The 27,785-nt window shown below is 46.6% G+C and overlaps 1 protein-coding gene across 16 annotated transcripts in view; it reads left to right on the top strand.

Moving 5' to 3' along the window:
- Nucleotides 1-27,785, top strand: part of dab1a (DAB adaptor protein 1a) — a 132,541-nt gene that overhangs the window by 101,224 nt on the left and 3,532 nt on the right. For 7 of the 16 annotated variants that reach the window (XM_057039063.1, XM_057039061.1, XM_057039062.1 and 4 more), the window contains 14 exons: nucleotides 3,607-3,746; nucleotides 5,549-5,647; nucleotides 10,778-10,909; nucleotides 15,502-15,621; nucleotides 15,995-16,033; nucleotides 16,458-16,520; nucleotides 17,878-17,931; nucleotides 20,991-21,119; nucleotides 22,653-22,715; nucleotides 22,812-22,908; nucleotides 24,016-24,419; nucleotides 24,578-24,773; nucleotides 24,869-25,017; nucleotides 26,191-26,287. In XM_057039063.1, the coding sequence (XP_056895043.1) occupies nucleotides 3,607-3,746; nucleotides 5,549-5,647; nucleotides 10,778-10,909; nucleotides 15,502-15,621; nucleotides 15,995-16,033; nucleotides 16,458-16,520; nucleotides 17,878-17,931; nucleotides 20,991-21,119; nucleotides 22,653-22,715; nucleotides 22,812-22,908; nucleotides 24,016-24,419; nucleotides 24,578-24,773; nucleotides 24,869-25,017; nucleotides 26,191-26,271 (1,766 nt within the window). In that variant the 3' untranslated portion in view covers nucleotides 26,272-26,287. Of the gene's footprint in view, nucleotides 1-3,606; nucleotides 3,747-5,548; nucleotides 5,648-10,777; nucleotides 10,910-15,501; nucleotides 15,622-15,994; nucleotides 16,034-16,457; nucleotides 16,521-17,877; nucleotides 17,932-20,990; nucleotides 21,120-22,652; nucleotides 22,716-22,811; nucleotides 22,909-24,015; nucleotides 24,420-24,577; nucleotides 24,774-24,868; nucleotides 25,018-26,190; nucleotides 26,288-26,451; nucleotides 26,682-27,785 lie in introns of those variants that run through there. The other 9 variants (XM_057039060.1, XM_057039064.1, XM_057039067.1 and 6 more) reach the window with 9 other exon arrangements.

Here is a 27,785-nt window from a genome sequence, read left to right as displayed (position 1 = left end):
CAATAAAACCACTTATGTGTGGCTCACATTCACACAGTGTGGGTGTGTGAAACTAGGTTTTGCATCTCTATCTAATGTTCAGTTTCTCAAAGTTAAACCCCAGAAAGTCTGAAATCCTTTCTAGCGTTCTCGCTGAATCGCTCATCAGTCATTTTCCCGAATCATTTTTTAAAATAACGTCCATTAGACTCACCGCATTAGATGATTCTTTTGCCCATTTACATAATTAAACTCAAAGAGACAAAATGGAGACAAAGTGTTATTTAAATAGAAATCATAGTAATCAGATTCTGCTAATTCTGCAGAGTGCTGCAGCACATCAGAGTAAAGAAGCCAAACAGTTCGGCTGTGGTCACTTCCCACCCGGCCGCAGTCTTTTCCGTATTTATCGGCATTCCTGCCTCTGCTTTTCAGAGTCACCTTGGCATATTATTACCTGCAGCGTGGGTGTCTCCCTGACATATTCGCCCCATGATGTTCTTTTTATCTTGTCTTTATTAGATTCGACCCTGGAGAGCTCTTGATGAGTGGTTTTCAAAGTATAAAAATATAACCCTCCATCCAGCATCCTAATCATCTGAACGTTGCTGTAATTGTGAGCACAATATCTGAGCTCTCTGCTCAGCCCCGTCCATTTCTCCTCTTGAACTGTTGTAATATTCATTAAAATGTGACCGTTCCGTCCTGACATCTGTGCAGATGTTGAGACTTGTTCCTTCCCCCAACCTCCTGAGGAACGTCCAGCTCTGTGCTTCAGCTCTCTCTCTCTGTCTCTCTGTGTCTCTCTCTCTTCTCGCTCGGCTTCAAAAACATTCTTGGTGTCGCGGCAACAAATAATCCGAGAAGAAAACCACCAAAACTCATCGAGAGTAAAGGGGAAAAAAGGCAAACATCCACCCCTAAGCAAGTCAGGAGATGGTGGTGGAGACAGAACGTTAGCGTTGCCAGGGGCGATGCTCAGGGCTTTCCTCGGGGGGCTGGAGGTACAGTAGCAGCAACCACCCGCCATCTATCACCTGAGGAAGTGCGCGTGTGTGAGAGGGAGAAAAAAGAGACGAGAGGAGGTTCCTGCCTGTCACGCCGCTGTAATGCTGAGTGACATTTATCCAATGGAGGCCTCGCTGATTCATCCATCCATCACATCTCATCCCTTCTTTCAATCTTTTGCTCTGCCCCCCCCCCCCCCACACACACACACACACACACACACTCTCAGCTTGTTGCTTCAGACAGACAGACAAACCAACACGAATACCAAGTACCCACCAAGCACCACCGATACAGCAAAGACAACACAACTCGTGTGTGTGTGTGTGTGTGTCAGGGATGACAGATGAAATGGAAGTTTCTTTCATTAGCTGTGTTTGAAGCTCAGTGGGTCACAGCTATAACAGACATTTAATTACAGCAGAATGTTCCCCCTGCACACACACACACACACATTGTCTCTGAACACACTGTATAGGGGTAATAATATGAACATCTCAGCAGGAGAAACAGCCCTGGACCCTCTCTCCGTTTCTCTCCCCCCTCCGCCTGGGCTCTGTTGACGTCCTCTCTCTGCCCCCCCCTCCCTGTCTGGGCTCTGTTGACTTCTCCCTCTCTGCGTTCCTCTCTGCGGGTCCGCTCAGTTTAACAGCAGTAACGGTGATGGATGCAGATGGCGGGAGCAGGTCTTAAATGTCAGGCCCAAATGAAAACTGCTGTTCCAGTGAGACAAAAGCAGCTGGACGCCTCCAGTGTTATTTAACTCGCCTGTGTTGACCCATAAATTGTATTTCCTCATCCTCATCCCTGTGTGAACCTGCACAGGAGTGCTTTTATTTACACAGGAGCCTTTTATTATCTTGTTTGTTGATTTAATGACCCCCATTAATCAGAATGGTCCCGCTTCTCTTTATATTCTGGGTTTGAACGTGTCCTGGAGCAAAGATACTGAATCCTACGCTGCTGACTGATCGATGAGCGATGAGCAGATGATGCTTTACATTCAGGCTCTGCTATCGTGGCATGGATATGGTGTCAACTGGCAGGATGAAGCTGGGAAGTGATCAGTCAGACAACAGGCCAGTCGTTTATTACACTGGTGGTAGGCAACGCATGTGCCATGGCCTGGATCTATTTTAGTCTGGATGAGTGTCCATCCACATTCTGATGATGTTAAATGTGTGTTTAAGAGGCAGCGAAGGTTTGTGACACCACTATTTGAAGAAATTAGCAACTGCAGACAAAACAAAGGAAAGAATTGGCGAAACAGGACAAACGCTGGTGCTTCCAGGCTGATTATAACGTCGGGGATTCCTAAAATATGCCTTTTTTCCCTGCAGGGGTCTTGATCAGGACCGTTGCTGGTGTATTTGCTTGTTTACGCTCGCCTGTAAGCACATTAGAAGAGATGATTTCAAGTTTAATGAAGGCGATATTTAAATGTCTTCAAATGTGGACGAAGAACCATCCTCTGGTGGTTTGAACACACACTCTCGTCTCAGCCCGACCAAGACCCGACGCCACAGAGACATCCTCTGTTTCTGCCTCCCAACATAAAGGCAGATGCTTTTTCAACTCTTTCGCCTCCGAAGAGGAAGTCAATCACTCAGTGGAGGAATCGTCCACACAACCACATGCACGTGTGTGTGTGAGAGAGAGAGAGAGAAGGAGCTGCCTCATTTTTCTCTCAATGGGAGCGGAGTGTTTATCTCCGTGAGCCCGTTTGTCCTCCACATTTTCCCAAACTTCCAAATGACCTTGCGCAAATGTGATATGTGATAAGCAATGAAGCCTGCGTTCAAGGCGCTGTGGGCACACCTGCCTGGTGGCTCCTGTTGTTCATCTGAGAGCGAAGCGCCGCCAAAACCGTCCCAACTTTACAGGCCTCACGCTTACTTTACTGCACAGCTGTCAGGACTGTAGGGATGGAGGGAGGAGGAGCGGGACCTCTCCATCACTACGACCTTCTAGGAGTCGAGCTGTGATCCAGCGCAGCACAAATGCATCCATATATTAGGCTGGGATGTGGCGTTGAGGGTGAGGGTCATGAAGTGGATCTTTGCAGGTTAGAGGGAAAGACACTGAACAGGAGATGGAAGCGCGTGTGTGTGTGTGTGTGTGTGTGTGCAGGGACTGTATTGTGCTCTGAAGTGCAGCATTGTACTCACTTCAGGCGATAACATACACCTCAGCAAAGCGAACACATTCACCATTGCCTCCGTTCACTAACACGTGCACTCCCACCGGTGAGGGCCGTGGACACACTGGCGGTTGAGGAGAGAGGCGAGATGGGACCAAAGTGTCACACTATTATATTGCGGGCGAAATTGCCCCCATTCGGACCCACACCAAGTCCAGCTGGTTTATTTATCTATTTATTTATTTTGTCTGACCATATTGACCAGCGTCGCGGCTCAATTCTGCGACTTTAGCAACAACATGTTATTACAATCAGCATCTTTGGCCTGCGCGGTGTTTTTAAGGTTACGGAGGAATTCTTGGGTCTTTGAGTGATTGATGATCCTGAGGTAATGGCGCCAGACGGCAGTAGATGGAGGTCCTTGACTGGAAGATGTACCGTAGAATTGAGTGCACGTTTGTGTGTGTGTGTGTCCGCAGGGCAGGATCGCAGCGAAGCGGCTCTCATCAGGCGCTTTAAGGGTGATGGCGTCCGCTACAAGGCCAAGATCATTGGCCTGGATGAGGTCACTGCTGCCCGTGGAGACAAACTCTGCCAGGACTCGATGATGAAGCTCAAGGTAAAGAAAGTCTGCTCCTTTTTTTTCTGCTCCAAAAAAAAAAATCCACAGCGCCGTCTAAGTGCTGATAGTTCTTTCTTTTTCCAATCCCAAAGATTATTAGAAACAGGGATCTAATAACTGACAGCTTTAATGGGCACAGATTAGTGCAGGAGGAAGTGAGGTCAGCCATATGGAGGAGGAGAGTGAGGTCAGTGACCTCTGCAAGGACACTAAGAGTGAAGCTGAGGGCAACACGTGCTACCGTTAGCACAGGGTTAGGGTTAGGGTTAGGGTTAGAGAAGGAGGAGGGGATCCTAGGGTGGTCCAGATCTTATTATAGAATAGTTTTAGTCCAGCTTTATTTGCAGACCCGTTAGTTCAGATTACATGAGTGTTGCTTACGTGAGTTTCTAATGATGCTCTGACTGGGCTGCGAGAGAAATAAATGTTTGACAGATTCAGATTTGCTTACTGATTGATGGATGATTTAATGGAACAGTGTGCAGTCAAAAAGAGCATCTTTCACTTTTATGTTCCAACTCGGCGCTACGTATCTGCCGCGTATGCTAATATTAGCGGTTACACGGCAGCAGGAGGGTTTTTTCTGAAATGTGCAGATATTCCTACTGCGATCATACAGTGTCGTTCTGAGCGGCCATTATGCAGATTTAGTCTTTTACTGTGGTTTATTTTGTCAGACAATGACATAATTATGTGGGACTAGAAAATAAATATTAGGATGGCTTGTCGTGGAGGCTGCTTCATTTCCATAACTAGAGAACAGGCTAATGAGATTTTTTGTTAAGAAAAAACACTGAATGTTTAAAGCTCCTCCTTGGTTATTGAATGTCACGTAACATCTGGGCTCAGGCCTACAGCGGGAGATGTTTAAATTTACATTCAGGCTTTATTTATGTAGTGAAATGTGGATCCAGCTGAGGTGTAGAGGGGTGCCGAGCAGACGGACAGCTCATTGATCAAACAGCTTCACACCTCCTCATTTATTCAGACAGGAAATCCATCAGCTGGGTTTTTTTCACTGATCCCTCCACCTCTTCGCTCGTACCGCTCCTCCCTCCGCCCGCCACACTCTGATCACGCTTCAGTCTTTTCCTCTGCTTTTGTGACTCGTCTTCACAAAGGAATGTCAGGACATATGTACCGTTGAAGAGGTTTTAATTAGCCGTATGTGAGCGTCTGTCCAGTCTCCACGGTCGGTCCGACTCATATATTTATACCCAGTCTCAGTCTGCGCTGTGTATTTTAATATGTTATAGATTGTCCATGTCTTTATTCGGGTAAAGGAGCACTGTGAGGTCAATAAAACTGAGCACATTAACTTAAATACTGAGCTACAGTTATTGCTGTGATGTACTTGTACTTTACCTGAATCATTCAATCTTCTGCATTTGCTCTATTTAATGCGAGTTAATGGTGACTTACTTTGTTGGAAGTTCACATTTAACTCTTAATTGTTGTGGTAAATGTTGCTGAAAGTGTTTGACCTATAGGTCTGTGGTGGTGAGTTCATGCTAGAGGCCTTCCAGTCGTTCGATTCCTGCAGAAAAGGCATAGAATGATGCTGCCCTCCTTTGATTTATCATGTTAAAGTCTTGATACGGCACAAGATTTAAGAGTTACAGTCTTTAGAGTTTGCTAGAATCATGGTTATAACTCAGTTATGATACTTCTTTTACTGTCTGAGCAGAATTGAAGTGATTTTACTGACTTTTCTGAGAGGTTTCTGTTGATGCTGACATAAAAAACAAACGTGTAATCCAGCCTCTCCATCAGCGTGTGTGTTTCTGTGCCGTCCTCAGGGTGTAGCTGCAGCAGCGCGCTCTAAAGGAGAACACAAGCTGAAGGTGTTCCTGACCGTTTCCTTCGGAGGGATCAAAATCTATGATGAGAAGACCGGGGTAAGCTCAGAAGCAAACGTGTTTGTACATGCCTGTGTGTGTGTGTGTGTGTGTGTGTTTGTGTGTGTGTGTGTGTGTGTTTCGCCTCAGTTAATGAGTCATCTCCATTAGAGTGAGGGGGCCCAGGGGAAATCAGAAGACCCTAATTGAAACCCTGAGAACAAGGCCTCAGTAGATGAGAGAACATGGCTACCCCATTGTCTTCCCTTCTGCAAACAGCAACCACAGTGTTTATATTATGCTCCAGGATTATGCTTTTTCCGTCCTACACGGCCGCTTTTCATGTTGACCCACCGGATCAATGCGGGATTTACCATCCAACTGTAATCAGTCCCTCTTGTGTAGTATTTTAATCTCTGTTGGCTGGAGATTCCCTCTGTCATCTCTGTCATTCCCATCTGTTTTCCCGTCCGCAGGGACCTTTGACGATTTTACATAACAGCAACAGGATCCGCTTTGAAGACGCCATGAAAGTGATGCCATAACTTTATCCATATGCGGCTCTAATTTGTTTAAAAGGGGCCTCTGAATGTTTGGTCTTTATATAGACGTCGTGCTTTCTTGCAGCTCCCTCGGCCCGTTAGCGTACCTGCAACTAAAGTCTTTTACCACTGACAGATTAATGCTCTGCGTCGATGCTGTGTACTCTGGCAGCGTGGCGTATGGACGGAGCAGCTGTAAATCAAGACTGAACACTTGCCAAGTTTGAAATAACATGTGATGGATCTGCTCTTATTTAAATATGCAGCAGCATTGACACCTCCGTCTCTGCTTTAAGCATAAATTCCTTTGTAAACTTCCCACGTGTAGGCTTATTAACATATGGCGAGGGATCGAACGGCAGATTTTATAGAATATTTCCCTCCATTTGTGGGAAAAACCTCAGTGATTGATTCACTAATGACTAATCTAAGTCACTGTAATGCTACCTGTCAGTGCTCTGCTAATAAATTCTCAGCGTTAATGCACTGGCCGCTGTGCAGCCGCTGATGATTGATGCAGGGCTGCGCTCTGCAGGCTGTTGTTTCAGGATCTGGTGTCATGTTTACCAAGAACTGGACTGGAGAAAGAAAGTAAACACCGTTCCAGTTTCCTCTGTACCTATTTTCCTTGATTATTTGTTAAAGCCCTGTTAAAGAGGCGTTTTTGCCATAAAATTAGTGTCTTAGAAGCCCAAGAAAGGGCCTCAATCATTTGTATGTGTTGGATTATGTTGTATTAACATCTGCTTGTGTGTTGGTGTGTAGGGTAGGTCTGGCTGTTTCTGAACATGCGGATCTTTAGTGGATCCGAGTGTGTTTGTAGTCTGGGTGTGGAGACGCACCATGACGCCTGCTGCTACGCACTCGGCTTTAGTGGCTGATGTCCAGACTCATATTTATGCTGCATGTGTACCAAAGTGTGGAAGCCTGCCATAATTTAGCAGTGCAGGAGAGGAGACAGGGCAAGACATGGAAACCAGTGGCCTCCATGGCAACCATATTGCACGTCTCCTCATTCATCCCTCACCAATCCGGTGGTTCATCCCCTTTTTATAACCTTCATTTCTCTTCTTCTCATCCATGTTTGTGACGCGAGAGAGTGGACCAGAGATAGATGTGGCGTCAAAAAGAGACACAGCTGTACGACTAAGAAAAGGAGGATTACTTCCTGAAAGACAAATAGAGGGATGATGTGAAAGAGGGGTAAAACCAGACCATAACAGAGTGAGAAGGACAGGAAGAGAATCAGTCAACATATGTCAAAATGAAGTTGTCCAGGGGGAGACCTTGTCCTCTGTCTCCACACATTAATATTAACTACAGAGACACGCCGTCCTCAGTATCAGTCCTTCAACCGTTTCTAATGGCTACGAGAGGAAGACAATGACTCTACATCTTGACAGTCTCATTCCCTCCTGTGCATCAGTCAGCCGCCTGGGCGGATGGAGAGATGGATGGGTGGACGACCGAATGAATAGATGGCCTGTCTGTTGGAGGAGGGAAGGTCGTGGAGGATGGAGAGAGCTGGTGCTTGAGATAGAGAAGAAGAATAAGGCCGACATTAATCTGGCGCTCTGCTTCTCTCTCTTTTCGAGACACGAGCTTCCCTGCTGACCCACCCTCTGTAGGGTTCAGGTGCCCTCCGGAAAACCGGAAAAGATCAGATCGAACCAGCTCGGACAACAGAAGTACCCGATTACCTGATACACACAGCATGAATATGAATGTTGGTATCAGTGTGAAAGACGCGTCCTACTCTCTGGAGACGAAGTCCCCTCTGAAGGTTTGTCTCCTCGGGGCGCTTCCCCTGCTCTTCCTCCCTCGCGCCCCCGTGGAACATCTCGGCGCCGTGTCCAGAGAAGCGTGGGGTGTTGGGGTGGGGCGGCAGGGCATCCTGCCACCGCTCAGGAGAAAACAAGACAGAGAAGACAGTATCGACTTTCTTTTTTGATACACCTACCTGCCTCGAAACAATCCTCCTCCCCTGAGAACACCTGCTCGAGCATCTTTGAGCAGCGTCTGATGGTTGATGCTGCCAGACACGTCGATTCTGGCTACCGCCATCCTCCTGGGATTGAATCGCACTTCTCAGCACTAGAAAAAACCAAAAGAAAAAAACGTGTTCTTAAAGTTGTGACCGTGTCTCCAAGAAAAGAAGATTTAATACACATAATGACATTTGTCGACGCTTCCGGCGACAAAGCCGCTCATTCTAACGGGTGTGTGCAGCGTGGAGGAAGGAGGAACCCCAGTTTCCAAACATTTGGCAACAATAACATTTAAAAAAACACATGAAGCTGTACGGTGAGCTAGTATCCTCCATGCTCTGCTTTACTTCATTAGGTACATAAATAGCGAAAATGAAGTGAAGCAACCTCATGTATCCATAATATCAATGGCAAACGCTGCTGCTGGCATAAACAGCTGTCGTGCCAGCCACATTTATATGTAAAGGAGATTCCATGGTATCAAAATATCCGATTAGATCCATTTTGTAATTGTTGTCAGATCTCCACTTCCAAGGTTCCAAACTTCAAACATTTTCCAACGCCATTAAATCTCTGTAGCGAAACCGCTTATGCACATTTTAGAGTTGAAAACAACATCGTAACTCACCCTTTAAGCCACAATTCAGCACGTATTATCAAGGCAATGCAGTTGAAAATAATTTAGACACTCTTAGTCATTTATCGAGAAGGAATTTAATCACTTCTGCAAATGAGATTTAGATCTGTGTGTGTGTGTGTGTGTGTGTGTGTGTGTGTGTGTGTGTGTGTGTGTGTGTGTGCGTGCTTCAGGTTAATCAGGAACGCTAATAATAATCATTATTGTAATTATTAGATCCAGTCCTTGACATTGTTCATATAATGACTGCTGGGCTTCACGTGTGTGTGTGTGTGTGTGTGTGTGTGTGTGTGTGTGTGTGTGTGTGTGTGTGTGTGTGTGTGCTTTGAAATCATTGCTCTTTTTGCCACTTCGTCACTATCCTCTGCCAATTTTGACACCTACAGGAGCTCCAAATGGTGCAGATGCGTGTCTTGCACACAGAGCCATGACCCCCCCCCCAATGTGCACTCAGGGCTCTCGGGTCGACCATGGCGCTGCTCTCTGTTCCCAGCATTTACTGAGACTCACAGGAGGCTGCAGCATTTCAAGATGTGCGCGGGAGCGTTGGTTTTGAAAGAGGATCCAGATGAAGCGATCATGTCCCCAGCTTGCTGAGCTGTGATTGTCACTGATCCTCCCCCCCGTCCTCAGGACAAACAGTGCCATCTGCCGCGGGCAATGCCAGCTTGGCATCTTCACCAAGGCTGGAGCAGAGAGGGCAGGGAGCTAGAAACAGTTTAGCTCAGGACTCACTATCTGGCTGTGAAGGTCTATGTGGTCTGTGACTCTCTCCAGGTCACAGTACAGGGAAGCCCTGGGTTAAAATTACCGCGACATTAAACATTTAGTGTGACAGAAGCCTTCGACAGAAGCTGCTCCTGAGTGATACAGACTAGTTATATTAGATGTTGGGATCACCTGGGCTACAGGCACTAGAAACGGATGGTAAGCCCTCCTCACGAGGGGTTGATGACTGATGCCTGAAAGTGCCACCTCAGACAGTTACTCGTTTGACTTAAGTCACCAACATTTCTAGATATTTATCCGAAATGTATTTATCTGAGTGAAAAGACAAATTCAATTCAGTTCAAAGCAACAATGGCAAGTAAAAACAGGAAGAAACCTTGAGCAGGACCAGGCTCATATGGGCTGATGCGGGAGGGCCCCTAGCAGAGAAGGAGGGGACGAGGGGAGGACAGATAGAGAAGATAATAGACAGTAATCGTGCAATAATAACAATCTGTCAATACTAGAGGTGAGCGGGTCAGTGGGGTCAGAGGTCAGCAGGTCAGTGCACAGATATGAGGTTGACGATACCAGTAGATGGATACAGAGAGACGGAGGAGAGGAGAGGGGGAGGGGAGAGAGGAGAGGAGGGGAGAGGAGAGGAGAGGAGGGGAGAGGAGAGGAGGGGAGAGGAGAGGAGAGAAGGGAAGAGGAGAGGAGGGGAGAGGAGAGGAGAGGAGAGGAGGGGAGGAGAGGAGAGGAGAGGAGAGGAGAGGAGAGGAGGGGAGAGGAGAGGAGGGGAGAGGAGAGGAGAGGAGAGGAGAGGAGAGGAGAGGGGATTTGAAGTCCCAGTGAATATCTTCCTGGGAAATGCTTCCTGGGTAATTTCAGTGGAAATGCGCCAAGGTTTTTCGAACTCCTGGGTAAAAGTTTGAAAGTTCCTGTGGTAAAAAGAGGCTCCTGATGACTTTCTTCACTGCTCTGTCAGAAGTATCCTCCTCAACCAAATGGTACCCTCAACAATGTTCCGCCCCATTTAACTGAATACAGTTGAGACCTGACGAGCTGTTTTATCTAAATGGCTCTAAAAGTTTCATTTAGAACTTTGTTCCACTTGACAGGTGAAAAAAAGAGAAAAAAAGAAATCCCAGTTGTATTTAGCTCCAGCAGTTCTTCATTTTAGCGCTTCTATCTAAAACAGAAACCTTTAGGTTCTTAAAATGTTGAGGAAATCACACCACAGTCAATCTGTCGAACGAGAGTAAAAGGAAGCAGAGCGATTTGCTAAAATTTGCCCCTTGTTGCCGTCCTGCAGATTCTCCAGCACCACCATGCGGTCCATGAGATCTCCTACATCGCCAAGGACATCACGGACCACCGAGCTTTCGGCTATGTTTGTGGGAAGGAAGGAAACCACCGCTTCGTAGCCATCAAGACGGCCCAGTCGGTTAGTGCCTGTGTGTGTGTGTGTGTGTGTGTGTGTGTGTGTGTGTGTGTGTGTGTGTGTGTTTGCTCAGTCAGTGTAAATGATTCATAAGGGTGTTTTTCACAAGCTCAGTGCTCTTGACATTTAGATAAGGACCCTTGAATGCCATCTCATGTCCCTTTGTTCGGTTGAACAAACAAACTCTGAGTCTCTCCTCTGATCTGTGCACACGGACACTTGACAAATTCAGTCAACACGCGCCGCCTGTGACACCAAGTCGCCTGTTGGTGTGTTGTGATGGCGGCCGCCGCTGTTGTGTCAGTGAGTCCGGCCTGTTTAACGCGGCTCCAGCCGGCTCACTGTGCAGCCATATTGATTTCCCATAGTGAGTCGATGAGGGTTTGAGTGTGTGTCACCAACTCTAATGGAATATCTATCTTCTCAAAGCCATGAGTGGTGGCTTCAACAGACGCACATTGTGATAACTCAACATGACATCAATGGAACCCACCAGCCAAGCTGACTTTAAGGACGGGCAGGAAAGGCCAAATCGTGTGTTTTTTATCGGACCTATCCTGAGGCAAAGGCTTGATCATATTTAACTCACCTTTTCCCAGAAGCACTCCCACTATTGGCTGGGGAGCGGACACTTAGAGCGTGCCGCCACTTCGCTCACCTAACTGGAAAGATGTGAATTAACAAAGTGACTTAGCTGACAGGAAGTCTGAGACTCAAAGCCATCCCGAACGAGCCAATTTAGGAGCGAAAGTGAATGTAATTGGCTTATTACTCACTCGAGCGTGCCAGCACAACAGCAGTGTTGGTTTTGTCTTCTCACATGATGGAGATGCTTCTGTTTAACAGGTTTGGCCCACACGTTCCTCATTTATCACAGCCTTTGGTTTAACCCTTTCGTTAGAGTGGAATGAATGTGAACAGGTCCAGCCATGCTGCGCTTGTCATTTGGAAATCGACTTAAAAAGACCCGCATCAACAACAGGCGAGAAGTCCAAAAATACCAGAACGGCCATCTCCATGATTAAATTATACTAGCAGGGTCCTCAGGGGTTGTAAGCTATTCAAGGCTGCATCCTTTCAGAGCATCATCATCGCCTTTGGGATGATTGTGTTGCAGTTACTCCTGATCTTATATCAGGATTATGTTATTACCTGCAGACATCATTTCCGTTCAGTGGAAGCAAACGCGTGTGAGAAGAGACAGATCTCAGACATGTTCAACCTTAGACTCCACGGTAAATGTGCCAGCAGCAGAACATACACTTGGTTTAGACGCATCCGTCAGTTCGTGTTTACGACAACAGAGTTGTACATTCCAGGCTTCAGAGTTTACTTTTTGGAGTTTGTCCAGCGGTATTAGAATATTAAGCATGCGTTCAAATCACAACTTTGTCTCTTTTTTTAGCAAATGTGTTTTCAAACGTCATTCAACACACACGCCTACAACAGCAGAACAACGTCTTCACTGGAGATTAACGTCTGCATTGTCTCATATTTAACAATTGGAGTTGTTTTCACAAGACATCAAGCCTGCCTTCTGGTGACACTTGAGTATTACACAAGAGGAAAAACATGGATTGCAAAAACCTGTAGGAGATTATACGGGAAAAATGGTCTTTTTTATGAAGTTCCTGAGTGGGTTCATTAGAGAAGTTGTTCTTGTTTGATGCTGCTGATAACTCGAATGTGAGGGCAGATATGGAGCCCTTCGTGGCTCAAAAATGAAATATAACATCATCTTTTTGCTCAGTGGACTCTTAATAAGAATTCACCGTGCTTTTTATGTCAGCATCCACAAATCTGCACTGTCATGGAGGCTACAGTCGGGAAATTTAATATATTAGGAATTCTACTGCAGAAGATTCAGGGAAATATCTTGTAAAAGCGAGAAAGAGGGTGAGAAAGACGTCTCCCATAAATCAGACGCCTGTGTATAATTGAATAGAACCCAGTATTTGTTACTCAAGTCTTTTTCTGGACCTTTTCTTGCCACTTTTGAAAGCCCATGAATTAGTCATCTGATTTATGAGCGCTGAAATCAATGGACTCAAAAGAATCTGTAGATTGTTCATGCTCACAGCTTCCTGTCCCCCCCCCCGTTTAAAGCATAAAATATACGAGATACTAAGGAAATATGAAGTGTGTAACAGATTAGAGCACATTTCCTCAAAAAGAGAGGATCCCAATGTGACAGATTGACAACGAGTTGCACGGTTAGCTCACCGGGAGCCACCGTTCACCTCCCCGCATCTGTCAGAAGCAATGTACGCCTCACATCTTTCAGAACAGCAGATCTAAAATGGAACTTCTTTATGCAAGGCAGCATTCAGGATGTGAACTCTTCACATAGACACAGTCAATAATTGATTAGGCCCAAAACTCTCTTACTGTCTAACAGACACTGCTGTGGCAGTATTACAGCGTGACCGTGTTGCCTGTGGGCTCGTTGCCCTGACAAGAAAGATATGTGATAGATAAAGATACGTGGTAGGACAAGAGGCTGGGATCTACTGTCATCTCCAGCAGCAGTTCTGGAATCATGTCTCTGGAATTTATAAACCAGGTGTCACCAACCCTATGCCCGCAGGCACCCGGTCGCCCATTGGCTCCTTCTCAGTCGCCCACTGGACTTGTTCTAAAAATAGCCCTTTTGGTTCGCAAAAGAAATGCTGCGCCTTATGTAAATTCTATTGAAAGTTTCATACATATACTGAATATTCACATCATATACGTTTACACCACTGACTTTGGTGCGGAAGGTAATCGGTTCGAATCCAGGCGAGCCCTTAGGCAAGGCTACTTACGCTCATATGCCTACATCTCTATGAGCGGAACGTTAACTGGTAAAAGCTTTTCAAGCTAAAATGAGCATTTTCTCTGTGCATTTGCAAAGAAAAGGTATTGTGCACTTCCCCTCTGTGCAAAAAGTTCTTAGTGACATTGGGCCAGATTCACGAAGCGTTCTTACGAACAAATTTGTTCTTAAGTCCCACTTACGAACAGTTGACGAAGATTGTGGCATTCACCAATTTCTTCTTATCCTGGATTTATTCGTAGGTAAGAACAAATCCTACGAACACTCAGGAGTACTCTTGCGCACATTTCAGTGCCGGCATGGTTGTGTTTTCTTCTCTTGTGCAGTTCAATAAAATTCAATATTACAATGATAATTCTGGCATATTTATTTATTTATTTGTTTATTTCCTATTTTTGGTGATTTACGGAGAATTTTAAAATTACGTAAATGTGCCAATGACTTAACATTAATCAACCAAATTGGAAACCATGCCAAAACTGTCTTTTTATTTGATTTTATCTTGATTTATTTTATTAGGGGATCGAGGATATGCCCTGGTTGTTGACACCACTGACCAACCCTCAGACTCCACAAGATTCAATCAGATGCATGCGCGCAGTCGCTCCACCATTGAACGCACATCGGCATGTTAAAGGGGCGCTGGGTGTTTGGACACAGAGCCACAACCTCGTGAGGATGTGCGTCCTGACGCAATGATGGGGCCAGACTGCAGGCACGCGGTCACGTTCGAGCGCGATTAATTGCCCGTTTGTGAATAAAATGCATTATTGTCACAATCCGAGCACAGCTTTTACACGTTTATTTTTTTTTACATTCTTCTTTTTTTTACATTCTCGTTGATTTCTTTAAGCGTGTTGGCTATAGTCATCAGGGTTGAGGCAATTTTATCAAGCGTGTTAGCCATCCTTTCTTGATTGTTCAACACGGCGTCAGAAATCAGGCGTGGAGAGGCAAGCTTTGGGCATTTCGCTTTGGGCATTTGACTGCTTTCTGCTCCGTCTACAGGGTCCTGCTGCAGTTCCTTTTATGGGCATTAGTGGGCGGTGACTTATGCTAATCGTATGTTAATTAGACTCACCTGGCACGCGCTTTCAACTTACGAACAGATGGCATTCATCAATCTAAGAACACAGCTGCGAACAATTCTGGGGCTTACGAACGCGTTGGTGAATCCGACGTAGGGTTTTCTTAAAAAACTTCTTAAGGACAACTTAAGAAAGAATCTAAGAAGATTCGTAAGAACATATTGGTGAATCTGGCCCATTGTTTTTTTGTGTGAATATTGTATGCTTTTGATTTCTTGATCTGTTTATACATATGTTTTGAGCTGGTAGCCCTCAAGCCATTTGGGAATCTTAAGGTATCCCTCAGCTGTAAAAAGGTTGGTGACCGCTGTTATAAACAATGATAAACAGTCAGGCTACAGACAATAGCTTAGCAGCGATAGAGCAGCGATATCACGCATGGAACATAAACATTCTAGAAACGATTAAAGTGAAAATACACATTATTCAAATGTGAAAATGGAAGTTGTCAGTAATGAAGGAATATGTATGAGCCTATCCATCAAAATGGCAGATTATAGAAAAGCAACACAACGCCTGGGCGACCTGTAAATAAGAGCTATTATGAGTGGTAAGATAACAGGTCAGACGTGTAATAAATGTTGGGCGGGACCAGCTGACTGATCCTCTCACGTCAAAGAATCGTTAACTCTGGTGGCATTTTTCTTTGGACGAACGCCACTGATTGGCTGGATTGGACTGTTGTGTTCCAGGCTGAGCCGGTGATTCTGGACCTGCGGGACCTGTTCCAACTCATCTATGAGATAAAGCAAAGAGAGGAGATGGAGAAGAAGGCCCAGAAAGACAAACAGTGTGAGCAGGCGGTCTACCAGGTACTCTAATGGCTGCTTCTCCCTTGACCTTACTGCATGAATAGGAGTTTCCCTGACCGGAGTTCTCAAAGAAAATCAAGAAAGCAGAAGAGAGGCATCAGAGTTCGCACAGAGTGCTCACGTTCTGGTCTCATCAGAAGCACTATCTACCCATTGTGCTTCTTTCACCTTTATCTTTCTCTTTGTCTCTGGTCTCTCCATTTCTGATGATTGCTGAATGATTGTCTGGAAGCCGGGAAGCTGTCTTCTGCCGTGCTTTCCGCCTACTCCTTCTCCACCGACCTGCTTAACTCTGCCTCTCCCCTCTCTCCTGTCTTCCTCGCTGCTTGCTGTTTGATCTGTGCCTCTCCTTGCCGCTGCTGCACATCTGCAGACAATACTGGAGGAGGATCTGGAGGACCCGGTCTACCAGGTAACTCTCTGACAGATCACATGGCTGCTGTCACCTGCTGCATTCTTAGCCGGTCAGCTTGCTCTTCTCTGCGTGCACTGTGGGGAGACACGTTCTCTGTTGGTTCCTCAGACGTCCACAGATATTATGTGAAATCAAGGGAAGTGGGAGACACAAAAAATCTGTGCGATCCTGGATCTGGTGTGTCTGTGTGCATGTTTAGGTGCATGATTCCCTTAAATAAGCGTAGGGTTTCCTAGCTGCTTTGGGGAAGGTTTACTGATTCGATTCTTCCTCCACTTTTCAATGCTCATCTATTGAAAACTGCTGTTTAACTAAACTCCTCTGTGATTTCACCATTTTTTATCCCTTTGGCTTTTCTTTATCTTCCACACTTCCCCCTGTCACTTCTTTTCCTTTCCTCTCTCCACTGCTGACGTTGTAGTACATTGTGTTTGAGGCGGGACACGAGCCCATCCGTGACCCATCGGAAGAGGGCATTTATCAGGTACCCACAAGTTTGTCCTGTTGTCTGCTTGTGTTATATTTTTCCTCTTTTTTCCGCTGCACCAGCAGGAAGCACCAGGTCTTTAAACTGTTCCTTCATCATAGCGGCCGGTGAATGCTTGGTGAAAATGTAGTTGCAGGATTTTAGAAATACAGTCTCACAACAAGCTAACAAGCTAGTCTCAGGGGCGGCATGAGCTCAGCCAAGTCTGTTTCTAAGGGTGAACTAAGGAGTGTATTCAGACCTCTGGGGGACAAGAACGGAGAGCAGTAGGGTGATGGGGACGTGGACGTTACTCCTGGGCTTGTGTAGATGGCGGACCCCTCCTCTTTTTCTCTCCTCCCCTCCTTCGTTTCCCAAGGAGATGAAAGAAAGCGAGGGAAAGAAAGATTAATCACCAGCCTCTCGTTTGATCTTTAAATAAAATGGATTGAAAATAGACGGAGTGCTGGCACATGCACAAACACACACACACACACGTACGCACAGGCACCAAAAACGTGAGCCCCAGCCAGCCTCCAGCCACAGAGGAACTAATGTATGAATAAAGATGGCAGCTTCTGGAAATAAACATAGGAAAGAGAAAACAAGGAAATGAAAGGAGAAGAAAAAGGGGACAAGCTTCGCCGCATCGATGTGGTTGTCGTTCTGAAGCACAATTTCTTGTTTTAAACACTGCGTAGTGGGAAACTAAGTAAGAATAAAGATTCTTATTTTAAATTACACTAGAGGAAGAAGAGGAAAAAATGCAGCGGAAAAAATAGAAATTTCAAAATGCGTTGGCAGATGTAATAACACAATTTGGTTATATAAACAATTCAGAGCTCATTGGTAAACTAGATCTGACTGTCAGGGTTTAACATACACTAAACAAATTATTGGGGAAAGACAGACAAGTTCTAGACATAAAGCTTTGGATATATGATCTCTGATGATGGAGCTCTTCTTCAGCATCCTTTCAGTTCCACGTTGCCTCTGTGCAAGATTTCCTGCCTGAGATTAACGAACATCATCATTAATATGTCATCAAGTCTTCTCGTTGGAAATACTGTACAATCCGTCACTCTGCTCCACAAAGAGATATTACATGTCTCCATGTGTGACAATCCGGTTATTACATGTCTGTGGGTGTGATGAGCAGCCTTATCCATTCTTTATTAGACAGAGAGACTGTCTCTGCAGGAGGACAGGCTACACACACACACACACACACACATGCGCGCCAACAGTCTGAATTATTGGATTCCAGAGGAGGTTCCAAGGTTTTGTGTTCTTGCACTGTGTCCGTGATGTGTGAAGACTGTCTCATGATTTTAAAAGAACCCACAGTAACAGATTCTGCTGGCCGATTGTGTAGGTTCCCACCAGTCAGCAGAAGGAAGGGGTCTATGACGTCCCAAAGCGGCATCCAGTGAGTGATGTTTGCCCCGTGCCCCCCCCAGCCCACCTCCCCCTCCCAGACAAACCTCTCAGCTGTCCCACCATTACACCGGCCCATTCTCAGAGCGGTTTTGAACTCTTTCCTGAGAGGTTTGCTGGGACCAGTGCAGTGCTGTGCTTCCTTTCTGCTTGTGCTGTGGCTGTGGTGGCTGCTGTTCCTGCCCCATGCTTAATGGTTGAACTGGTTTTCAGGTGGCTTGGTGACGCATGTCTGGCTGGTTTGCTCATAGAATTCATGGCCTGCATGAATCATATATTTCATACAGAATATGAAATAATATATCATGATTTCAACATTTAACCTTGAATGTGCATGACTGTTTTGGTATTTTTAATATTAAATATTACGCTGTTTTTTCCACCGTGCCTGTGCATTTTGGTGAAGAGTGCTTGCATTAAAAATGTTACGCTGTGTGTGTGTGTGTGTGTGTGTGTTTGCTTCATACTGCCAGTGGATATAATGAAATTTGGCCTTGACCCTTGTTGGGTTCAACTATAACTCAGCTACTCCACCAATGCAATCTGCCCAAACCCCTGCATTTGCACTGTTTTCTGTGTGTGTGTGTAGAGGTGTGTGTGTTGGAGTGTCGGGGTGTTGGGTGGCTTACATACAGGCACATTTACCTCCCGGGATTCTATTGCAGCTCAGTTTTCCCCCCGTCCTCCCAGAGCTCCACAGCTCCGCCTGTATCCCCCTGCAGTGCTCTTTTCTATCCCTAAAGCACTAGAGTCGGACCCCTCCACATCACCACTGGCGGTGGCGATCACACTCTGTGAATTTCGTTTGCCTTTGGAATCAGTCTTGCAGTTTCCTGGCTGCTTATTATCTTCAGATTTGGTAAGAAGCTTACAGGCCCTGTAGTATTCCTGTCCTCCCCCCAGCCAGCCCACAACACATGCTGCTATTTGGATTGCTTCTATGTTGGCAGGTGTCTGAAAGTGAACAAATCCAATTTTCTTCCTTGTTGTGCAACCAATTGGACTGTTCGCCCATACTGGTGGACATGAAGTCAGTCAGGGGGAGTAAACACTGGATAACCCAGCAGCAGAGGAATATAAGTGGATCAGAGACATTAAAGAATTTGCTTTTGCAGCTCCTATTGTAGCTTTAAGGTCATTTATGTGAGGATGAATCATTCAGACACACAGGCAGCAGAACGCTGCTGTGCCGCTCCGTCCGTGGGTTGAGGGTTTTTCCGGCATCACGGAACATCACAAAATCCCGCCTTTGCTTTATTATCTTCCCTGAGAAATCAGCAGTCACCTTGGTGGGAGATAACTGCTGGGCCTTGGCTAAATCTGTCCAATAACGTCGCTTCATTATGCACTGATGTAATCAGCTGAGGCCACTTACATACTTTTAAACTGCGTGGCTTGATTTTAAAATGTCAACAGGAAACATCGGATGAATTGATCCCTGCGGTCAGCTGCCTTTATCTGACCGCGGCCTTTAGGACCCGAGTTACTGTTTCTATCATTGACAGGGGAGGTTCTGATCCTTTATCAGCAGGATGGACATTGGACAAGTGTTAGACGAGATCATTGTTTGTGTGTGTACGCGCTACACCTGGGAGAAAATGATAGCAATGGCAGAAATGCGACCTTCTGTCCAAAACAATCACTTTTCTTGTTTACTGTGTCAACGTCTTGAATTGGACAGATCAATAAAAGAAAAGGGGCACTTGGGGCTGCGCAGCCATTGGACCTGCATGAGAATCATGCCCAGCACCTGCAGAGGCTGCCGTCATTCCCTCAACCAGGATAAAAAGTGACGTCTATGACATATTTATCCGCATGCAAAGCGTCCCGCGGTGCTTTCTCTTCCAATTCAGGCCGCGCGTCTGTTGGTGACAGTTCAGCCGTGTTTTGCCAGGTGCAAGCAGCCAGACAGGAGGGGGTCAGCAAGGTGGCGTTAATTGAGGAGGCTGCGATAATTATGCATGGAACACATGTGCACAGGTAATTACTGTTTCCCTGGAGGTGGTTAATTGATAGGTGGCGCTGTAGCGATAAAGATAAAGGGCTGGGCAAAGACTTTGGCTGAGTCGGTAATGGGCACAGGGGAATAATTGGTAGTGAGACTGATGGACATGAAGAGTGGGGAGTAAGAAAGCAGCCGTCTGTGTCCTTTAGTGAGGATTACGGCAGATATTGTATAAAAAAAAAAATAGGTACATTTAATCTGTCTGAGCCGTTATAAATCTGGGGTTTCTGTTGTGGAAACATCTAATAGAAAAATGGGGAGCACTTCCAGTACTGATTAGTCACGGGCAAGCTGTTATTGTTCTTCAGTATCAGCTAATGATGGTCATACTTCAAGCTTTCATCCGCTGAAAAGCGCAGAGTCAGCAGTATTCTCCCGCATCGGCTGCCTCCGCTATGCCAGACCAATCTGCACATCGTGATTCAGTGCCAGTGCTGTCGAAAGGTCCAGCAGAGGCCATCATCATTCTGTTCCAGGCAGGGAAAATGGAGGGAGTTGGTGAGGCCTGGTTTTTCAGGGGTGGCTGCAAAATACACGGGAAGGCGTTAGCTTGGCTGCTAGACGTGCCTTCAGGGTAATCGAGACGCAGGAAGAGGTAGAAGTTGTTGCCCACACAGATGGTAGAGTTACATTATTATTATTGGCACTGTCTGTAGGCTTGGTCCTGGTCGCTGTTTTATCCAGAAATCTTGAGGATATCCCGCTTGGTTGGGATCCAGCTCGTTATGAGCTAACGGGATTGACCCTGTATCTCATTCCTGTTGCACACTGCGCTTCTCAACAACTTAGCATCGCGATCTTTAAACTTTTAGAAACCTTCGTTTGCAGATCTTCAGCGTGCGGACGAACCTCGTACCGCGTGCGTGTGTGTACGAGCCTCCACGAGTGCGTTAATGAGTGGAACACCTGCAGCCCGCCATGTCGCCCCCCCCTCGCTGTAGCCTTTAATTCAGCTTTCGCCCCCGTCTCTCTGTCTGATTGCGTGATTGAGCAACTAACAGCATTTCCATCCCACCCATCATCTTACACTGGGGTTGTGATTGCAGAATGGACATCAGAACACCCCGCACCACCACCATCAAACCCAACCTCATCACTATCATGTTCAGCCCACTGCGCAGGAGCCGCCGGCAGTAGCAGATCTGATTGACTTAGGCCTGGGAGGGGTCACTCAGGTAAGGTGCCAAGCGCAGCGCGGCGCTCGTGACTCAGATTTCTTTGAGACAGCGTGTTTGATTTGAGCCTGCATTGTTTCGTTATTTGAGTAAAGCCGTGAAGTCGCACGTGTTACAGTTCAGGACACAATAATGTTACAGTAAAAGCAGAATAGAGGCTCCCAAAAAGTGCCTGTTTAGATTCCCAGATGATCGTCCGCTGAAACGCAGCGCTTCTCTTCTCCTTTCATGGTCAGTAAAGGTTGTTTATGAATAAAACATACGCCGCCGCCATAGTAACTAGCAGAGTGTGGATACACCAGGGAATACGAAAGAGAAGAAAGACGCGTGTTGCTTTACGCTCCAGAGGGGGAAAACAAAAAACGTGAGAACGTAAAGGTCACAGCATCTGTTTGTTTTTTTCTTTTTTTGGGGGGGGTCATCCCATCCGACCCACAGACACTGGCGGAGTCAAGCTGGTCCCAGCACTTTAATAAAGCACTCAGTAATCTCAGCCTGACCCCTCCCGCTCGCTCCAGCACGCCTAAAGAATATCGAGTCCAGAGACTCACCTGAAAGCGGACAGGAAGTCTATAAATATTTAACTTCCTGTACGGGCATTTTTGCTGTGTTGACGTTTCTGTCAGGAGAGTAAAAATTAGCATTGTAATAACTTTATTAACTTCTTGTTGCTATAGCACCTCGTGTCAGTTATTCTAGATGGAGCTCATTGTGAATATATAGCTGGGCGTCCCGCTCCGCCTGCTGGAAAGCCACATACCCACAGACCCATTTTCATATGCAAAATAGAACTTACTGGTGTGACCTACAAGAGACAAGATATTCTAAGAACATTCATTATCTCAAAAGAAATTATCCGCATCCGTGATTTATGCTAATCTCTGACCATGTATTCACGTCTTTAATTCCTTTATGACTAAAAATAGTCCCTCACTTGCCTGCTGGCATAAAGATATTATTAATATGAAAGAAAGGGGGCAATACTGAACGGCGGGATTGTGGGGAGGCTGCAGAAGAGAAATAGTATGATACAGAACCCATTCAGATCAGAAAGAAAGGCAGGGGTGTTTGATAGCTGTTAGACTGATCCAAAAAAGAGATTTAAACATTAGCATGGCTGCTTTAAGGCTAAAAATAAAGGACTTTTTTCAAATTTTTCTTCTTAAGGGTGTTGAAACAGCACACAGCTAATTATTGTTATGCTACAATGGCGCACGCTTAGTCTCGCAGCGTGAATAAAACACTCGTGGTCTGTGACGCTGCTTGTAGGGTTTGTGCTAAACTTTGGTAGGTATGTCATCATATTCATTCCATCGCATTCCTTCATGGTGTCCTCACTCCTCTGTCCCCACCTTGCTGCCACAGTCGTCAGGTAGGTACCGTCAGGTTTGTCGCGCTGCATGCAGGCTCTGATGCATGCTGGGCCGGAATGCTACCGGATCCACGGAATGTTTGTAGAGCACCTTCACTGCAGACAGAACCGCGCCGCCCTCTGCCTCACTGGTCATCCGTGCTCTTTTCTGGTGTCCTCAGAATATCAACCAATTAGAGCTCTTTGGAGACATGTCCACGCCCCCTGACATCACCTCTCCGTCGGTGAGTAACGGCCGCTCCTGCGCACTCTGACTTGTGATAAACTCCCTGACTAGATACTAGATTGTCCTGGTTTCCTTTCCATTTCCAACCCTGCAGACCCCCGCTTCTCCGGCCAGCACCTTCGACCCCTCGCAGGGCCTGCAGCCCCCCACAGAGCTGTTTGCTCCCTTCAATCCCGCTACTGTGCCCTCAGGTAGGACTCGCTTCATTTCTGCCTAAAGATGTTGCAGCTACGAGCGAGTGGCAAACAAAATCAGCGGGAGAGAGAGATGAGACAGGAGATAAAGGGGAAGTTGGAGAGCCCGGCGATTTGGACCAGGAGGGCAGGGGAGAGAAGAAGGGGGAGGGGGGCGGATAAATAGAGAAAGGTGGAACAAAATTGAGATGTAGATAAGAGGATGAAATCGGAGAAATGTGCTGCCGGTTGTGAGCTGAATATAAAAGGCATCATTAGTTTGCTGTTGATTTACCCGTGGCTGGTCAGAGGAAAGAAATCAAGCATGATGAGATGAGCTGCTGCTCGCCTGTATTCTCAGAGTTAGACCCTGTCCATCCCAACGTGGAGCAGCACGGCTGATCCTGTAGGTGACCTCAGCCATGTTTTGATTAACACTCTGGTGTTGAATGATGTTTGATATTTGCTTGACTCTGCTCAGAAGCAGCTTCCCCGATATTCAATACCCGCCAACAGCAGCGCCACCTGCTGTCCTGGAATACAAATGGCAGCCTACTGTGATCAGACGTGCATGTCTACTGTAGGGTGGGAAGGACGGATGTAGCTGCACCAGCTATGTAATTAGCATGACATCTGGACAGCAGGACACAGGAGAGCAGGGGTTTGCCAAATAAATGAACTGTTAAATGAAACAGGGGATAAGATGAGGGCACGTCCGTGTTAATTGGGAGTGATGTGATGATGCTCAGAGGATGATTCACTTGACCTGCCCCACACCCCATATTTGGGGTAACCCAAATAGAGGGTGATGCCGACTTCCTTCCTTAGTTGAAATGTGCACCAACGTGTCCTGGCTGAACCCTGCAGCTCCTGTACGCCCTTTCTCTCCTCTCCTCTCCCTCATCATGCATGTGTGGATGCGCCAGTTCAGCTGAGGTTAAATCTAAGATCTCGGTGCTCCGTGAAGATTTCCTACAGAAGAAAAAGCTTCTGAGGAGTGATTTTAATGAGCAATTTGAACCTTTAAAGTGAGGACAGCACATTAGTAGATGGAGGGCATCACTGTCCCTACATGTGTGTGTACTTATTCTTATTTCTTTTCCTATCTTTGTTTTTAACCACCAGGTTATGTGACTATGGGAGCAGTAACCCCTGGCCACTGGTCGCAGCAGGCTTTTGCTGGCCAGACACCGCTGGCCTTCGGGGTCCAGTCCCCTTTAGGCCCGGTCGCTCAGGTGCTGCCAGGGGGCCAGCCTCTCATCTGGAGCCAGGCCAACATTTTCCCTGCCACCCAACAGCAGTGGGCAGCCATGGCAGCCGGAGCCTTCTCCCCAACAGCCTACCTCCCTGCTCAACCTGTGGGCACTCTGCCCGCCGCCATGTTCCAGACTCTCACCCCGGTCGCTGTAACTCCAGGTGGTGAGAGCCATTCAGGTCCTGGAGCCAGCTCCTCAGCTGCATCTCCTTCAGCATCATCGAGCCCGCAGCACGGGGAGAGAGCAAGGAAGATGGGCAAGGAGATGTTCAAGGTGTGAAGCTGCAGTTTGAGGAGACTTACATCCATCCTTAGCTCTTCGTTAGTTGATATCGGCTTTTAGAGAGACTGTTCACCTTCTAATCTCAAAGAACAAGACCTGGGTGTAGCTTAATCGTTGGTCAATCAGGCGATCTGCTTCCCTCCCCTCAGGATTTCCAGCTGGCCAAGCCTCCAACCATGCCTTCCAAAAAGGCAGACCAGCCCAATTTAGCAGGTACCTCAGACGCATTCAGCAGTTATTTCAGCCGTGTGGGCACAGCCCAGGATGCGGACGACTGTGACGACTTCGACATCTCTCAAATGAACCTGACGCCAGTCACCTCCACGACGCCATCCACCAACTCGCGTAAGAACCTCGTCCCTTTGTGCTTCCTCGCGCGCTAAAATAACATCCTCCCTCCGTCCGTCGCCCTGTCTGACTCATCCTTTAATGCCCCGCAGCGCCCACCCCAGCTCCCAGGAAGAGCTCTCCCTCCAAGTCTTCAGCCTCCCATGTCAGCGACCCTCCCACCGACGCTACCGACCCCCCCACGGACGACTCGTTTGGTGAAGCAGAGGGCAGCCCTAGTCGCAGCGGCGAGGAAGACGCTGTAAGCATTGTTAGCGCGTTAATGTGCGGATGATGGACGAGTCTGCGTGCTGCTACAACCTGCAGAAGCCTGCTGATAAACACCTTCCGCGGTCATGTTGCCGGGCCAGATAATCACTCCGGGTGATTATCTGGGAGAAAGTTTATTTGTTTGATGAATACACACATGGGAAATGTGCTTATGTGGAAAAGAGCAGGGCGGCATAAGTAACATAAAGAATGTACGCGTCTGGTTAGGGGTGCATGTTCAGCACAGCATTAAATTAGCTGCTGGAATTGTCAGGAACATCATTAAGCTGTTATTAATGCTAGCCAGGTCGCATCCATAAATCACTGCCTCTATATGGACAGACTCATCTCTGCTGCTATAAAGGAGGAATAATCCCCCAATTTCTCTTCCAGGAGCAATTAATATTTATTTTAGCTGCAGCACCTCTGTCTAAGATAGACCGTGTGAGAAATTGCAGGAAGATTAGATTTAAAAAAGAGAGATTTTTGGGGATAGTGGAGTAATTCCCTTTGCCTTTGACCGAAGTCCTTGTGTTGTGACCTTCAAAGCAACTTTTCGGGTACTTTCTCTTCCATTTTTAGGCTTTGATCTTTAGCTTTTTTCCAATGCCTGCCTTCAGTTGTCTTTGGTCTGTTCTCTAGAGGAATAAAACATTACATTTATGTCTTGAATCTGTGGTAAAGAATAAAAAAAAGAGAAAAATTGGGGACATTCGCACTGCTGAAAATGTCACAGGGACGTTACACAACGCAGACTGAGTGAGTCTGACGAAAAGGTTACGCAGCAAAGAGGGTCAGGGAAGATGGAGCAAAGGCAGAAAGCAGCCTCCCACGTCCTGCGGACAGAGGTGTGAAAAGCAGAAGGTTTTTTTTCTTTTTTTTCAGAACAGTGGATCAATAGAGTCAATTCTGCAGAGGCTTTCACAAGAGAAAGCTGCTGGGAAAGATGTTGTTTGTGTTGGCTAATGCATTTCTGGTAAGAGAGGGTCTTTATGGGACTGTCCTTATGTCTCCTTCTACTATTAACACTTTCTCTCTGTTCCTGCTCTGGCCTGAAACTGTAGCTTTCTAGACCTTCTTGCAGATTTAACTTTAGTTTCCTCTCCTTATTTCCTTCTCTTTCTCCCCCATCACTTTTTCTTCTTTCCCATCTTCCACTGTTTAGGCCTGCGGGTCTGGGTCGCCCTGCCCCAGTGAGAACGCAGAATCCAACCCAGACCAGACCAGTCCAGAAGCTGGGAGCTAGATAGCAGCAGGGCAGGGTAGGTATCCTCCCTCCCCCTTAACCTTTCGACCCTCACTTCCTTTCTTCTACTAAACAATCATTCTTCCTTTCTTCTTTCCATGTTTGTTTGGTTTGTCGTGTTTGGCTGTACTTGCTTGTGTGGATTTTTTTTTTTTGACACATTTTAAATATGACATAAAGAAATAAACCAGTGACTTGGTTTTAATAAGGATAGCTGAACCAAAAAGACTTAGATAACCCAGTTATACTGTGATCAAACCAGGTAAATCAGGCATTTAGTTCCCGCCCACCCAATCCTGAGCTGTCAATCATCACTTTAATACCATCAGTTATATTTGTGTGTGTTTTTACACTAAATTCTAGTCGTTTTCAATGGGGAAATTGTGCGTTTTAAACTGCTTTAAAATGTTTGTGTGTGTTACTGTGCATTATTCATTATGCATGATTCATTTGATATCCCGCTCAATAACACACCCGACTCTGACCTCAGTAGGGTGTGATACCCTGAAACTGAGCTCCAACACTGTTTCACACAATCCGCTGATCTGTTGGGTTTCATCTCAAAATGAAGTGTGCTGTCACTTGCGTGCATTATTCATGCTCTTCGGCTCAGGATGTGTCTGTTACTGTGTGACTGACTGCTGCCTTTAAAAGTGCTGATGCGTGAGCAACCCTGGCGATTACATTTCTCTTGGAGGCACGTCAACGTGCGTCTTCTCTCCATAAGGACGCGGGCGCATCTAGCGAAGAAGGGGGCCGTTTTGATCCTCGCCTCGGCCGGCGTCCTCACCCACACAGCTCCCGGCTGTGGCTCTTTAATGACGCTGCTGGCACTCACGCAGGGAAAATGTAATGGTTTTGTTTTCATCAGCTAATTCTAGGGTGCCAGGATTAATGACTGCCCTGACATAATTGGCATTAATTAAAACCCAAGAAGGCTTCAAGTTCTTCCCCCTCCCTGAGGGGGGAGGGCAGCTGAGTGTCTCTCTTCCATTGGCCGACATCCTCATTCACAGTTATGAAAAGCTGAAGGCCGGCGGGTGGAGGTGAGCCTTTAGTGGGAGGATGGATCTGATTGGTGAGTCTGGCTCCAGTTTGATGGGGGGGGGAGGTGTCGTCCTCTGCTGTAAGTGGACTGCTTTGGTCCGGGTCCAATAACGCCGCTCCCCATATGGTGTTTACCCACTCAGTCACATCGACTTTGGATGCGTCCACAAACACACACCCGCGCGAGGGACTCGCTAATTCCCCCGACAAGCACACCTGTGATCGATACTGTCGCCACCTGCGCTCAGATCGCAGCCAAAAATATGTGAGAAAGTGTTTGCTGCAGGCCATAAGTGCCAGTCCTGCTCCCTGCTGTCCCAGCGTGGGTCAGACAGACATGTGTTCAGCCCGGTGGGGGTGTAGGGCTTTTTTTTCCTGGTTGATCTCATCATGTCGATTTGGAGCTCTTGAGTCTCGGCCACAAAATGGCCTGCCTCCACGGTTCATTGAGCGATCTCACATCCCCC

The sequence above is a fragment of the Takifugu flavidus genome, chromosome 7, assembly GCF_003711565.1.
Source record: "Takifugu flavidus isolate HTHZ2018 chromosome 7, ASM371156v2, whole genome shotgun sequence".
Taxonomy (NCBI): domain Eukaryota; kingdom Metazoa; phylum Chordata; class Actinopteri; order Tetraodontiformes; family Tetraodontidae; genus Takifugu; species Takifugu flavidus.
This window is presented reverse-complemented; position numbering and strand designations above follow the sequence as displayed.